The sequence below is a fragment of the Vulpes vulpes genome, chromosome 11, assembly GCF_048418805.1.
Source record: "Vulpes vulpes isolate BD-2025 chromosome 11, VulVul3, whole genome shotgun sequence".
In the NCBI taxonomy this organism is placed as follows: domain Eukaryota; kingdom Metazoa; phylum Chordata; class Mammalia; order Carnivora; family Canidae; genus Vulpes; species Vulpes vulpes.
The window spans coordinates 11,673,764-11,689,176 of record NC_132790.1 but is presented as its reverse complement, the minus strand read 5'-3'; the positions used below and the strand labels follow the sequence as shown (position 1 = coordinate 11,689,176).

Sequence of the window (15,413 nt, the reverse complement as noted above, 5' to 3'; positions counted from 1 at the left end):
ATAAATACATACATATACGTATATATGTGTGTGCACTTATGTGTATAGCTGGGCCAATACGTAAATGTTTGCTTTCGAGGGACTTTAGTTCCATGGGGCAATGAATGAGAAGATGGAGCATGTCGGATGATGATAGTGGGATGTAGAAAATAAAGCAGGGCAGGGCGTAAGGTAGACCCGAGGTGAGGGGTTAGCAGGTGCTATTTTAATTAGGGTGATGAAGGGTAGACGAGTATTTCATTATGATCCAAAAAGTAAAAATCTCTTCCTGCCAGAGGATGCATTTGGACTTTAAGTTGTTCCTATCATATTGGATTTGGCCTCACTTAGGAAGCTGAAGCGTCTGAAGAGGAGTGAGGGTGAGGGAGCAGGTCAGGGCAAGCCTGACCCCTGGACCCCTCACCCGAGGCCATGGCCATCCCACTGGCTCCCAGGTCCCACCTTGCACCAAGGGTGTCACCAGAGTCGGGGTGAGGTGGGCCAGGGAGCGGCCCTGTGTTGTCTCTGCCTCTGCTAGGGGCCAGGACAGGTCTGCCACCTTGCAGCTGGGAACGCAGAATGGCGAGGGCTTCCTGTGACTGGGAAATAAGGGAGCAATTAGCAGCCAGTCGGAAACCCAAGACACTAATGAGGACGAGTGAGCTGAGAGCCCAGGGCCAGCTGCTTCTGCTCTCGTTAATCCCCCTTCCCCTAGGTCGCCCCTGCTGTTTTAACAAACACACACATTCCCCATCCCCCATTGCCCTATTACTAATTGAAAGACATCATTTTGTGTTAATTTTATGTGATTGAGGTAATAATGAAAAACTTTCCTGAGCCAGCTGAGACTGAGAGACTTGAGGAGCATCCTTCACAGCCCCTTCTGTCCGCACTCAGAGCCTTAAGTTCAAGTGGTGAGCGGCAATGGATCTCCAGAGGCCCATGGATTTGGGATTGGAACATCTGGCCTCTGTAGAGGGTTTGATGGTTTACAAAGGGCTATTGATGGGCTCATTCAGTCAGCAGTTAGAGACCTACTACATGCCTGGCATTGCACTGAACAAATGCACACAGAGATGAAGAAATCCTTGGCTTTGTCCTAGGAGAGCCCAACTGGAGCCCAAAAGTGGTAACACAACATAGTGTAAGATCAACAATAAAACAGTGCAGCAGAGGGCAGGGGGTTGCCACCAGGGAAACTGGAAACAGACTGGGCTTGAATCCTGGCCCTCTCAGTTACTAGCTGTATGACTTCTGCTTTTCCATCTGCAAAATGGGAATGCACCTACCTCGCAGGGTGCCGGGAGGATGAAGACGGAGCTTGTTACAAGAGTATCTAGGGCAGAATGGGCCCTGTGCCAAGCGCACCTGCTCTTTCAGGAGACTGGCAGGCTCAGCTGAAGAGCCTTCGATGAGGAGATTGAGTACAACAGTGGGCAGAGCTGGAGGGACTGGCAGGGCCTGGGCGGTGACACAGCCAGGGCCTGCTGGAGCTCAGTGGGATCCTGGGCGGAAGGGGACAAGCGCTGTCGGGAGAACCGGGCTTTGAAAGGCAGTCCCCTTACCAGGCTGCGTGAGACTGATGTGTCCTGCCCTGAATGCAGCCTGGTGATTTTGCCCCTGTCCCGCCCCGAACTGTGTGTGAGTGTTGGTGATGGGGCTGGAGGAAGGAGGCCCGGCTGCTGTCACCCCTACGCTGGGAGGCAGGTCAGGGCAGCACAAGCTCTTAACTGTCAACCCCATGACATCAATAGCTTTCCTTCGACTTCTCCCTCAGAGACTGGGACTGAGCCGGAGAGAGTGTTGGGGAAACAGGGCATTGGGGGCTGGTCCCCGAAGCTGTAACTCCCAACCGCCAGGCAACCTTTCTGGCATTGAGCCTGACCTGGCCTTTGGAAACACAGTCTAGATTTTTCTAGGCAGCTCAATTTCATGGCATCTTGTTTTTTTCTAGTTAAGACAGATGAAGTATATATATACATATATATATTAAGATTTATTCATTTATTTATTCATGAGAGACACACACACAGAGGCAGAGACATAGAAAGACGGAGAAGCAGGCTCCTCACAGGAAGTCCGAAGCAGGCCTCGATCCCCCAACCCGGGATCACGCCCTGAGCCCAAGGCAGACGTCCAACCGCTGAGCCACCCAGGCTTCCCGACGAAGTATATATATACTTTATTTATATACTATAAATATATTTATATATTTATATATATTTATATATATAATTTATATATTTATATAAAATATATTTTATATATTTATATATATAAATATTTATATATTTATATATATAAACATGTATTTATATATATATATACAGAGTATATATATACTTTATTTATATACTATATATTGTATATATATCCACGGGCCCTGTCTGGTTTAAGTTCTGTGCTGGCAAGATTCTCCCCCCCACCCCCGCCCCAGTGTGGGGAAGGGGGTGTGGGCAGGGGCAGTTAGGAAATACCTCCCACAGAAGTATATATTTATAGAAAACTTGGGTTTTATACATTTGTAAGACTCTTCACCTGAATGCATTCATATTCATTCATTTGATATTTAGTCAGCAAAGATTTGAGTGAAGCCGCTCTCTAGGTACTGCATCTATTTCCATGCAGGAAACGGACACACGCCTTTGTGCCCTGGAGCTTACCTGCTGGTGTATGAGAAACTATCTGATTCCTTGTCAGTTTGCAGGTGCAAAGGGGGAATTGGGAAAGTGGCTTCTTTGTGGGCATCTGAACCTGGAGTTAGTAAAACTTCCTAAGCCTGTGGCACTTCCTAAAGTTGTCATTTTGGTGTCCCCTGTTCATGTGCCCACAGGCCATAACATACATACCTCTGGATATTCATGGTCGTGACCTTGTCTTAGGGACATTGTGGGCATGGGGAGCCTGAAGACTGTTTCATTCAGTGGCCTGGGAGAGGGTTGGGAAGAGAAGCACCTTGCCCTAAGGTTAGTGTGTGGTGGCAGAGGTATTAGAGACTGGGTCCCTTGAGCCCGCAGGAGGGAGAAATGGGTACTTAACAAAACTCATCAGAAAGAGAACCCCTCCCGACTCCCCAGGACTGAATAGTCTCGGGGCCATAACTAAGTAACTTAACAGCCCCTGTGCGTTGAGATCCAGGAGAGTTAGAAATGACATCTGGTTCAAGTAAGATTCACAGAGGCCTGTGGCTGAGGTCCTGGACTGGGGCTAACTCCTTTGTGCACTTGGGAAATCATTTTCTCTCTCCAGATCTCAGGTGCTCTTCTGTGAAATGGGGTGTAGGGTGGAGAGTGGGGTTGGGCTAGATCTCTAAAGGCCCTTTTGGCTCCACAGTCTAGGTCAGAGGTTGCAAACTTAGATACCTATAGAACCAGACAGGTACTATCCATGGATGATGTAGGCTCAGCAGGGACTGGGCCGATCTCATTTAAAATAGCAAGCTGTTAATAAGCTTTAGCGTATTATTGTCAGGAAGAACTGTGGCCCCCATGTCAGGTCAGGAGGCAATTTTTTGGAAGCTGGATTTTAATGGAAATCTGGGTTTTAATGGAAACTTCCCAACTTTCGTAATAACAAGATTTTTTAAAAAAATTAGTGTGTGGAGCAACAGAGCAAAGTACAATATATCCACGGGCCCTGTCTGGTTTAAGGTCTGTGCTGGCAAGATTTCCCATCCCCCCCACCCCAGTGCAGGGAAGGGGGTGTGGGCCGGGGCAGTTAGGAAATACCTCCCACAGAACACGGACTTTGACTACAACCTGCAGGATGGGAATTACTTAGTTGGAGTGTGAGAGGGAAAAGGATATCCTTGCGGAAAAATTAGGTGGCCGGGGCAGAGGGTGAGAGTGAATGTGGGTATGGGTTTGTAGGACAATCAGAAGATGGATCTGGTTTCAGGGGAGGGTGGGAAGAATGCTCGGCTGACCAAATTCAGGCCCTACTCAAACCTCTCAATTCAACTCTCCATCCTCCGCCAGTGCTAGAAGCCCCCCTAAAACATTTGATCTGTTGCTTGTCCAGCCTAAGGTTTGGCTCACCTCCCATGGGGGGGCCCATCACCTCTCGACCTATCTTAGATGCAGCTGGCTCAGAGGTGAAGGAGTGACGGAGAAGAACCAGATTACCTGAGTTCTGAGATCAGCAACCTGGCTACTAACTGTGCGACCCTGGAAAAGAGACCCCACTTCTCTTTGGGCCTCACAGTGAATTATACAGATACTTAGTTCCAGAGACTATTGGGAGGCTTTAGGGATCATGCATTTATTGTGCATTCAGTGCAGTGTTGTGCATATAATGAAAGCTCAGTAATAGCATTTAAAAAATCAGAAGGGAGGCCCTCCTGATGTCCCTTCCAAGTAGAGTGACTTAGGCGTGGAATCAGAGATAGCCCCAGGGTAGGAGGAGAAGCGGTGGCCTCGTCCAGTGCCTTCCCATGGTTGAGACCTCCTAAGTCTCAGGCTTTTGCAGCCACCTATCCAGCTGGCCCCGGGGTGGGGGGCAGGCTCCCCACGGGGGCAGGTACCAACTGTCCTTTGCCTCCTGCCCAGGGGTCCAGCTTATCATGGGCATGCTGTCCGAGAAGCCAAGGTCTGGAACCCCTGCCGAGGTGGCGGCCTGTGAGCGAGTCCAGCAGAAGGCCGCGGTGACTCTGGCCCGTCTCAGCCGAGACCCAGAGGTGGCCCGGGAGGCCGTGCGGCTGAGCTGTAAGTGGTGCGGGCTGTGGCAAGAGTGGGGAGGTGGGCCTGGGATGGGAGCACCCCCAGTTTCGTGGTGGCGACAGAGGACTCACAGCCCCACTGGCCGAGGTGAGCCCCACTCTCAAGGTGCCAGAAAATGCTGGCATGGGGGCCCAGCATGTGGCCCCCCATCTAGCTGGTAAGTTTGGGGCCAAAACTAGAGGGAATCAGGGCCTGGGGAGGCTGAAGTCAGATGGAACAGCCACTCACCTAAGACTCCTCGCTGAGAGCCCTTCATGCAGTCGTTCTGTTTTGTCCTTCACTCAGTTATTCACTTATCTACTTGTTCATCTATTCATTCACTCACGAACTCATGCTTTTGTTCATTCGTGCACTCATTCACTGCTTCTTTTATTCACTTTTAATTCATTTATTAATTCACTCATTAAATCACTCGTGCATTCAGTTTGTCACATGTCCCCAGCGAGTCTTTTCAAAGCACCCACTCCCTGCTAGACTCGGTTCTGAGTGCTCGGCCTAACATCCTGACTGTGCATTGTCCTGACCACGGGGGCTAACAGCCTCGTGGGGTGGCAGATATGGAAAGACAAAGGTGCCCTTGCATACCATAGGCCAGTGTTCAAAGCATGTCCGAGCCACGTTTGGCACAGGGGGGAAGCAGCTCACATTTTTCCAAGTGGTTCGGGGAATGTGTTAGCAGGGAGGTGAGCCTTCAGCTGTGGTTTGAGGCTTTATTCCAGGGTGATGGTTGGGGAATGTATCCCAGGAAGGGGCCCAAGGATAGGATGGTGTTGTTGCCAATCATGCAGGTTCCTGGCAAATGGCATGAGGTGGCCCCAGGTTCTGGCTCCAGAAAGACTTTCTGGAAGATAAACACATAGAATGTGTCTGTACACCTTTTATTAATATCTTACGAGTTGGCTCTTTGTTTTGTTTTTGTTTTTTGGAGTTTGTAAAAAGCCAATTTACATTGAAAAGCAGAGTCATTTATTTGCCTTTCCTCTATAAAGGCCTAGGAAATATTAACCTCCTCAATCTGGAGTTTTCTGTAATCTTAGGAGCAATACATTTTCTGACTGTAATAGGCAATTGGGAGAAAAATGGGAAGTCCTGCTGATAATGATGTAAACATTAAATATAGTTCTGGCAAAGTCAGAAGTACTGACACAGGAAGTTCTTTCTCAGAGGTCCCCAGTACGTTCTGTTGCAGCTCTCCTAAGCTCAGTACTGGCCCTGAGCAGGGTCTGTTCAGACCCAGGGGAACAGAAAGTCTCCACCACAAGCTCCTCCAGGTGGGTTCAGCACCTTTTCTCTGGCCAGGTGGTGAGCTGGTGGGGCCCTGGAGTGACCCAGACGGCTGTGGGGGGGGGGGGGCAGAGGGAGCATCTCTGGGTCAGGCCTGGCCAGGCCCGTTCCCATCCTGGGCATGACGTTCTCGTGTGTCTCCGCAGGTATGTCCCGCCTCATCGAGCTCTGCAGATCGCCCTCCGAGAGGAACAGCAGTGATGCCGTGCTCGTGGCCTGCCTGGTGAGTTCCCCGTATCCCCCTGGCTTCCGCCCTGGGCTTTGGGGCTGCAGACCAGGGGCCAGGAGAGCTGGCGATGCCTTGGCTGGCTTGAGTAAGCCATGAGACTTCTCTGCACTCAACTTTCCTCTTTAAAATGATGATAAAGGTGTTTCATTTAATTCACAAAACTGTGAAGAAAAGGGATGCCTGGGTGGCTCAGTCGGTTGGGCATCTGACTCTTGATTTTGGCTCAGGTCATGATCTTAGGCTCTGACTTCCCACTCAGTGGGGCCCCTGCTTTTCTTCCCCTCCCTCTGCTTGAGCTCTCTCTCTCTCTCAAATAAATCTTTAAAAAGATGAAAGATAATGATATGAGGTCATATATGTGAAAGATGGGGGGCTAGGGAATCCCTCACGCATACTTCTAATAACCATGAACCTTTGACATTCTGAGGAGTCTTAACAGCAGCTCAAGACCAGGGTGGCTGGCGGGGAGAATGTTGGCAGGTGGTAGTGACACCATGGTACTTGCAGCAATGGAAGGTAGGGTATGGAGGTCTCGTGTCTCTTCCAAAGGGGACATTGGGAGAGAAGCCTTCCATCCTCTTCGACAGGGCCCCTCTACTGGCACTCTTCCAGCTTCATAGCCACCCCCTTCCCTTGTAGAATAGGACTGGCAGCAGCAATAGGACAGGACAGAAAGTGTTATTCGCCAAGATCTTCAGCTTGAACCAAAGCAGTGCATCTCACGAGATCCCCACCCAACCTCTTGCTGCTTGGAGCCACCATGAGAGACTCAACTGTACCAGATGGGAATGCGTGCTTTGTCTCTACATTCCTCCCTGCTGGGGCTGGACTGAATCCCCAAACAGAGCTGCTTCCAGTTGGAAGCGTGAAGAGGCCGGGAAACCAATGTATAAATGGGTCATTTGACTTTCAGAAGGGAGTGCCCAATTCTTGGTTGGTCCTTAAAGAACTCGAGGGGGAAGTGAGGGATCTGGAGGGCCTTCAAGTCCCCATTTTCTCTCCATCTCTCCCCCTTCCTTTCTCTCTCCCTCTTCCTCTCGGTAAAGCCCCCTCCACATTCTTATCATTTTTTAGACGAAGCTCATCTCATTTTGGGGAGCTCCATAGGCATTGTATGGTTGTAGAGACCGGAGGGCATTGCGGTTGGACACACCTGTCTTGGTTTTGCCATTAACGAGCTGTGGGACAGTGGGTAGGTCACTAAGTGCCTGTAAATCTTACTCAATAAATATTTACTGAGTGATTTTGTGTGCTGGGCACACTTCTAAGCTATGGGGACACAGCGGTGTGTGTGTGTGGGAAAGACAAAGACAAACATCTCTGCTCTCATGGGACTTTGATTCTGGTACATGCAGGACAACTTTAGCTTATTGGTGCCTTTGGTGATCTGTTGGAGCTTCTGGATCCCTTCGGAGAATAATGTTTTAAATGCATAAACCAAAATATGTAGAATTAAGAAGGAATTATTACAATAACTGTTGGAGTATTTATGTGATATAATTAACATATGTACTTTTAATTAACATGTTAACTAAGAGAGAGAGCAGTGGGTCTAATGAGTATTATAACCTTGACTAGAAATGAGCATAAATGCTATCTGAGGGTGCCTCCAGCAAGAGTTACTGGGGTTTGAGAGGACCTGTGACTTTCCTTGGCACACAAGTTGCAGGAATTGCTGTGACTTCATGGTCGGTGGCTGCACTGAAGGGGAGGCTAAGCTTCAGCTGGAGGTTAGTAAGTGTAATGAGGTAATGTTTTCCCCAGTTGAGAGAACTTCTTAATCCTGTCTCGCTCAGTGAGTCAAGTGGAGGGAGTTAATGCTGGGCCAACAGAATCATTGGCCCCAACTGCCATTATCTCCAGTGCTTGGGGCGCCCACAAGTGCCCAGCACCACGACGCCCTCAGGTTGTAGTGGGAAACCAGGAAGCTCCATGCAGGCCTGTAGCCACAATCCTTTGTCCATCCATAGTGTTAGTTTGAAGTAAAACATGCACAAGGGCTTGTCCACCATCTTCAGTCATGTGAAGGACTTTCCAGTGGAAAAGGTATTACATTTCCCCTGGAGGATGGCTCATGGGATGCTGAAGAGAGCTTGTCCCTCCCTAATTGACCCTTCCTGTGGCTGCTGGGCTAGTTCTAATTTTACAGTCACAATGTTTCCGTCATTGGCCCTTCCATGGTCCCCCATGATCTGTGGCCTACTGTCTACAGCCCCGTGCCTTCTGGCTTGAACACAGGGCTGGGGCCCAGATCCATCTCCTCTGTCAAGTGTCCTGGGGGATGCCTGTGGCTCAGAGACAGGGAGTACATGGGCATCTGGGCCTGCCAGCTTGGATTTTGTTATCTTCAGTGGGAGGTAGGTTATGGGATCTCGTGTGCTGGGTATTAAAAGGGGAGGGTCTTAGAATTCAAACACAGGCCTGCCTGATGCTGAAGGTCTTGGCTTTGTGGCCAGACCTTCTTGTTTTCAGTCACGCCTTCTCCCCCATGTCTTAGGGCCCTGGTCTTGCTCCCTTGGCTCTTGGCAGATCTTTCTTCCCTCCCCTAGTCTGGAACCTTCTTAGGGCTGGGGACCTTTTCCAGCCCTTGCTATCTCCATAGGGCCTTGGCTTTGGTGACTGTTTCTTGCTTGGTTGAGGGACAGATAGACTTCTCTTCCCACCCCGAGGCCCCAGAATTGCAGATGGTGGTGATTTGGCTCCCATCCCAGAAGGGGTTCCACATTTGAGTGTGGCCCCCTGGCTGCTGAGATGGGGGCCGCTAGGAGGCTGGCCTGGCAGATGGAGTTGGAGGCTACCTCTCCTGCCTTCCCCAAGGCCTTCTTCCCGGCGTCAGAGGCTCTCTTCAGGTGGAGGGAGGACATTTCAATTATTGTCTCCCACATCTGGGAGAGTGGCAGTGCAGATTGCCTCGCGCAAACAGAATTGATTTTTCCTTAATGAGGCGGCTGTCAGTGGGCTGCTGGGCTTGTTTAATGCTTGGGTGTTTTCAGACTGTCTGGGACTGAGATCCTGGGATGACTGGCTGTTAACCCTCCCCGGGAAGCAGAAGCCCAGAGACAGGCTTCAGAAGGGGGAAGGGTCCTTTGAGCTCTGGGACGCTGAGGAGGGGGTGCTCTGAGTAGCTTTGGATTCCTGTCCTGCAGGCCTTCTGGGGACCCCAGGGAGACGAGGGTGTCCATTGACCTTTGTGTGTTTTCAGGTCTGTTTCTGGTTCATTCATTCTTTCCCTCTCCCTCTTCTCCCTTTTTCTCCTCTTCTCTTTCTTTTTCTCTTTCTCTTTCTCTCTCTCTCCCTCTCTCCTCTCTCTCTCCCTCTAAGAAAAGAGAACCACAGGCCAGGGGGTGCCCGGGTGGCTTAGTCAGTTAAGTGTCTTATTCTTGATTTTGGCTCAGGGCAATATATCAGGGTGGGTGAGATGGAGCCCCGCATCAGGCTGTGCTCAGCAGGGCGTCTGCTTGAGATGCTCTCCCTCTGCCTCTGCCCCTGCCCCCACTTTGTCTCCCTTTCTCCCCCTCCCTTTCTCTGTCCCTCTTCATTTTATTTTTTGCTTTTCTCTCCTCCAGAGCTTGACTTCCTTCAGGAGTTTTTCTCTCTCCTTCTTTCCCCTCAGCTCTCTCTCTGCCCCCCCCCCTCTCCCCTTCCTCCCTTTATGGCTCCTCACCTTCTCCTCCCTCCCTCCTGTTTGCCCCTCTGCCCCCTCCCTGGGCACTCTCTTTTTCTTTGTCACCATCTCTCTCTCTCTCTCTCTCTCTCTCTCTCTATCTCTCTGTCAGGCTTGATCTTTCTTTCACCAGCTCATCTCCGCCTCTCTGTTTTAACTTTGCCTTCCTGTCCCACTTCTCTGTTGTCTCTTTTTCTCTGTTTCTCTATTTTCTTCTTCTATCTCATTCTCCTCGTGAGTCTGTTTTCTCTCCATTTCTTTATCTTTCCTTGCTGCTCCCTCCCTCTTGCTTTATGATTATGATGTAAAATATATCAATGGCTTCCTAGGCTCCTCTGCTGAAGAACTCAGGTTCCATTTTTTACTGTGACAAGTCAAGGGTATAGAGTTATTTTTCCCAGTTGGAGCCAAGAGGAATCAGAAAGTGCTATGGAGTTCAGCCTCTGTAGCCCCTTGGGGGAAAACAGCCCCCAGGAGAGGCAGGGCGCACTACTGAGGGACAGTCTCCTAGAGTCTACTTCTTGCCACTAGCGTTCCAAACCCCACTCAGGTCCCTCTCCTTGATCCAATTTGAACATGGCAGCCCCTGTTCATTCAACAACCAACTTAAGCCTTCCTTTCTTTTCACTGACTTGGTGGTTTCTCAGCAATAGGTATAGGTCATGAGGGCTCATGTACTCAGTATAACCCTGTGCCCTGGGCCTGCTCCATCCCTACTGTGTGCACAGGTGTGAGGGTCCTGCAGTGGAACTGCTGCTGGGTGATCTCAGGAAGGCCCCTTTCCCTCACTGAGCCTTCATCTCCTCATTTCCAAACTGAAGATCATGACACCTACCCTGTAGTATCCTGTAAGGATTAAATGAAATACTATGTGTAGATATGCAGTAAGTATTAGTATTCCTTTTTTTTTTTTTTTTTTTTTGCTTTTTCTGCCATTCCAGATATTCCCTTCTCTTTGTTTCTCGGGGCAAGGGCACCCCTAAGCTCTCACCTTGTTCCCTGCTGTGAACAGAAGAGGGAAGGAATTCACAGTCATTGAGCACTTAGTATGCACTGCCTCAGCGGACTGGGAGAGAGGCGGAGGTAGGTGTGCGGCCCATATTTACAGTTTCAGGTGGCTCTAGCAATAAAACTCCATTTTAAAGCATTTCATTTTTTCTTTTTTTTCAATTTAACATACATTTATTGAGCCCTATGCCAAACCCTGTCCTTCCTCTGTGGATACAGAGAAAAATAAAACAGTGTGTCTATCTTTGAGGAGCTAAGAGTCTAGTGTGGGAGACAAACACCTAAAAACCCAGTAGCAGTCAAGGGTAAGAAGGTTCAGGTCAGCCCAGGGGCCATGGGCGTAGAGAAGAGGGAAGGACTGTCTCTGCTTCAGGGAATCAGGGAAGGCTTCACAGAGGAGATGACGGTGGGCCAGCCCTCACAGGGTGAATGTACCCGCTGGCTAGAAAAGAGTGAAGAGGGACTTTGTGCCATGGAGAAATGCTGAGCAAGGGCATGTGGACATAAAGCAGGATAGAGCACTCAGCGAGGAGTGAAATGCCCAGCACAGGGGGACCTGGGCAGTGGTGTCATTCTGCCAGCATCTGTCTTTCCCGTGCAGAATCTCCATCTCCTTCAGCTTTATGACCTTCCTTCCTCTCTCTTTCCCCTCCCATAATGCTTTGTCAGAACCTTGCTGAATTTATGAATCAATAAATATCTCTTGCTATTCTCAAGCAACTCTAGGGACCTGGAAACAAGGCTGTAATACCATTGAGGCTTCTGGTAGTTATGGTCTCTAGAATGAACAAATCTTGAACTTAAATAGTCAGTAAGTTGACCAGACTTTTTAAATGACAGATCTTTAGGACAACCAGGTTTCTGAGCTGATTGAAAAACCAAAATGGCAAGACCATTATTAAGATCATGAGGGCTTTCAGATGACATCCACCATAATGACCAAGGTACAAACCAGATGACCAAGTGATAAAGTTACCATAGTGACCAGGTGACCAAAAGGACCATGTCCCAAAGGTGCCAGCTGACCGAGGTGATGATTTACTCAAACTGACTGATCAATGTGCCACTTCCAGAAATGCACCTCCCAGAGCAGTTGAAGGGAATACATGTATCTGAGCAGAGAACTGGCCTGACCTGTGTCCTCTGTTCTATTTCTCCCCAGGCTGCTCTGCGTAGACTGGCTGGGGTCTGCCCTGAAGGCCTGCAGGACTCCGACTTCCAGCAGCTGGTCCAGCCCCGGCTCGTGGACTCTTTCTTACTCTGCAGCAACATGGAGGAGAGTTTTGTGTAGCAAGCGTGGGAGAGGAAAGACATTTGGCTCCATTCTCTTGCCCTCTCTGAGTACATACCTGTGAACACACCTGAGTATGCACCAGCTTCCTCACCTCCTTATTTATACTTAATTTATTTTTTATACAAAATGGAGAGAGGGCTAAATATTCTAGCAACACCAGCAGGCAGTGTGTGGGCCTGGGAGTCTTTTTCGTTTTTATTTTTGACTTCTGTGACTTTTCAGTTACAGATATTGAAATGCATAATGCCTAATACGACCTATTGTCATGGGCAATTTCCCTTCATCTTGCTTTCTCTACTCTCACTATATAATCTTGCCTCATTTCCACTCCCGTTTGGAACTAGAGTATGTTCACTGCCCAGCAGTCTTTTGGCTTATTTTTTTTTAACGTTGGCTTGCTCCTTTCTAAAAGATGTTAAATAAATTTAATAGTTGGACAGAAGACACTAGAAGGAAGGTTATATTCTTTAATAGATGAAATCGTACTAAATGTGTCTTGTATTTTCAGATTAAATCACGTCTTAGACTAAGTTCCTAATTTATAAGGTGTCACGTCACAAAATCCTTTCTAACTATTCAAACTGTGTAGAGAGTTGTATCGTTTTCACAAGTGCATGAATGAGTCAAGTTCTGAGAATTTAGTGAGAAATCAGAAAGATTTCCAAAAGTCCCACAAACTCAGTTTCCGTACGCTTTTCTGCTCTTGTATAATTTCCTGGGGACTAGGATCCTCAGAGGAGGTGTTAATATATGATATCTTTTCGAGAGTGTACTTGAAAGTGTGCTGGAGCTGGCTCATATCAGCTTGCAAGGGACAACTGTGAGAATTTCTCCCCCATTCTGCATTCAGTGATCTCATTTTGGTAGCCTGAGATTGGCAATGGTGAGAGTATTTACATCTCAGAAATTAGATGATGTTATAACTCAGAGATTTTTTTTTTTTTCCGGAGAGCTGGTTTACCAATATCATTTCTTGAAAGTATCACAGAAATCTATAAATCCTTCTGAAAGGCTTAATATCATCATAAGTGATATGATTTTATACAATTCAAGAAGCATTTCTTGAATTACTATTACTATTCTAAATGAGTTATCCTAATGTATCCTGTCCTGAGTTGAGCATGTCACATGGATTATCTTGTTTATTTCTGATACTAATCACATGAGATGTCACTATACTATTAAATCACTTGCCCAAGATCACTAACTGGTAAGTGGTGCTAGGATCTGAACCCAGCAATGTCTATTAGCAGAACCTATACTCTGAAGTCCTATGCTATAGAGAAAGGTGACATCAGCGTCCTTCCACCTGAAATGATGAACATAATGGTGATAGTCATAACAATAGCAAAGTTATTATACAATATTTAACATGTGCCAAGCACTTGTTTTATATCATTCTGTATATTCTTATGAGTATACATGAATATTTATTACTATATATTATTTATTAAATCCTTATGCAACTCTGTGAGGTAGTTATTCTACCCATTTTACAGATGAGGAAACAGAGGAAATTGCTTTTTTTTTTTTTTTTTTTTTTTTTTTTTTACTTGAGACAATGGAGCTGATATAGTAAGTAAATGGCAGGCCCTGGATTCAAGCTAAGGTCTTCAGAGTGCTTGTGCCAAGCTTCTTGGAATAAGAGTTTTGATATATTTCACTGGGTTATGCAAATTATCTAGACATTGACACCTTTCTTCATATGATAACAAATTTTATTAGTATCACTTCTGATGTCACCATTGGCTTGAAAACTCAAACTTTATCATTGCCAACAAACACTGTCGGTTGTTGTGCTTGAGGTGACAAGCTCACTTTATTTGTTTTTGTGACAATGTCTGCCAAATATTGCAGTCTCAGTAACCATAGTTTTTCTGTCAATTTTTCTCTCAAGTAAAAACAGTATTCCGTGGGAAGCAATGAGTTTCCTCTGTAATTCAAACAATCACACAAAGGCTTTTTTTCTCGAAACTGACACACATCCTAGTTCAGCACACAGCAGAAGTGCCTTACGTGTAATTCTCATTTTAGCACCCAGAAAATGAAAAAAAAAAAGATGTCTACTGAGGGGTCAATATTTAATAAAGTTCATGATTTGTACTGCTTCATCAAGGGTATTTCTAAGTGAAATTGGTCATTGAAAAAGGTACGTTAAGTGGTGACAGTAAAGAATACGATGAGTGTAAGAACAGTTTGGTACTGCTACCTTGATCATATCAAGGTATAATTTTACCTACCATTGCTCTCGTTCCAAGAGTGAACCCCAATGTAAACTCTGGACCCTGGTTGATGATGATTGTGTCACTATAGGCTTAGTACAAACAGCAACAAGTGACAAAAGGTAAATATCACATGATACTAAAGAAGAGCAAAGTTGGAAGACTGACACTATGTGACTTCAAAGCTTTCTGTAAAGCTACAGCAATCAAGACAGTGTGGTATGGTTGAAAGAATAGACAAATAGATTACACAAACCGAATAGAGAGTACAGAAACACACCCCCATAAATATAGTCAACTGATCTTTGACAAAGGAGCGAAGACAGTAAAGTGGACCAAAGGTAATCTTTCCCACAAGGGTCCCGGGACAACTGAACATCCACATACAAAAGGAAAAAAAAAATAAATCTAGTTACAGACTTTATATCCTTCATGAAAACCCAAAATGCATCACACACCTAAATGTAAAACACAAAACTATAAAACTCTTAGAAGATAGCAGAAAATTGAGATGACTTTGGGCACAGTGATGACTTTTAGATACATCAAAGTCATGACCCATGAGAGAAATAGTTGCTGAGCTGGACTTTATTGAGGTCGAAGACTCCTGCTCTGCGAAAGACCGTGCCAAGAGAATGAGAAGACAAGACATGACTGGGAGACAATTCTGTGAAAGACCTTTGGCAAAGGTCTCATTTCCAAATATACAAAGAACTTTTAGAATTTGACAATAAGAAAATAAACAGCCTTATTAGAAAATGAGCCAAAGACCTTGACAGACATCTCACCAAGAAGGTAGATGGCAAATGAGCAAGTGGAAAGACGCTCTATATCATGTCCTAAGGAAAATTTTAATTAAAACAATGATGAGATACTACTACACACCTATCAGAATGGCCCAAATTTGGAACGCTGACAATGCCAACTTTGGCAAGGATACAGAGCAACAGGAACTTTCATTCATTATTGATGGGAATACAAATGGTACTAGTCACATCACGAGACAGTCTGGCTG

At 46.8% G+C, this 15,413-nt stretch overlaps 1 protein-coding gene across 6 annotated transcripts in view; it reads left to right on the top strand.

Annotated features, from left to right (window-relative positions):
* INSC (INSC spindle orientation adaptor protein) overlaps positions 1-12,618 on the top strand; it is a 122,959-nt gene extending 110,341 nt beyond the window's left edge. For 5 of the 6 annotated variants that reach the window (XM_072725580.1, XM_072725584.1, XM_072725582.1 and 2 more), the window contains exons 11-13: positions 4,527-4,682; positions 6,128-6,204; positions 12,045-12,618. In XM_072725580.1, coding sequence (XP_072581681.1) covers positions 4,527-4,682; positions 6,128-6,204; positions 12,045-12,173 — 362 coding nt within the window. In that variant the 3' untranslated portion in view covers positions 12,174-12,618. Of the gene's footprint in view, positions 1-4,526; positions 4,683-6,127; positions 6,205-10,815; positions 10,958-12,044 lie in introns of all 6 variants that reach the window. The other variant, XR_011995089.1, reaches the window with a different exon arrangement.
* The last annotated feature ends 2,795 nt before the right edge of the window (positions 12,619-15,413 follow it).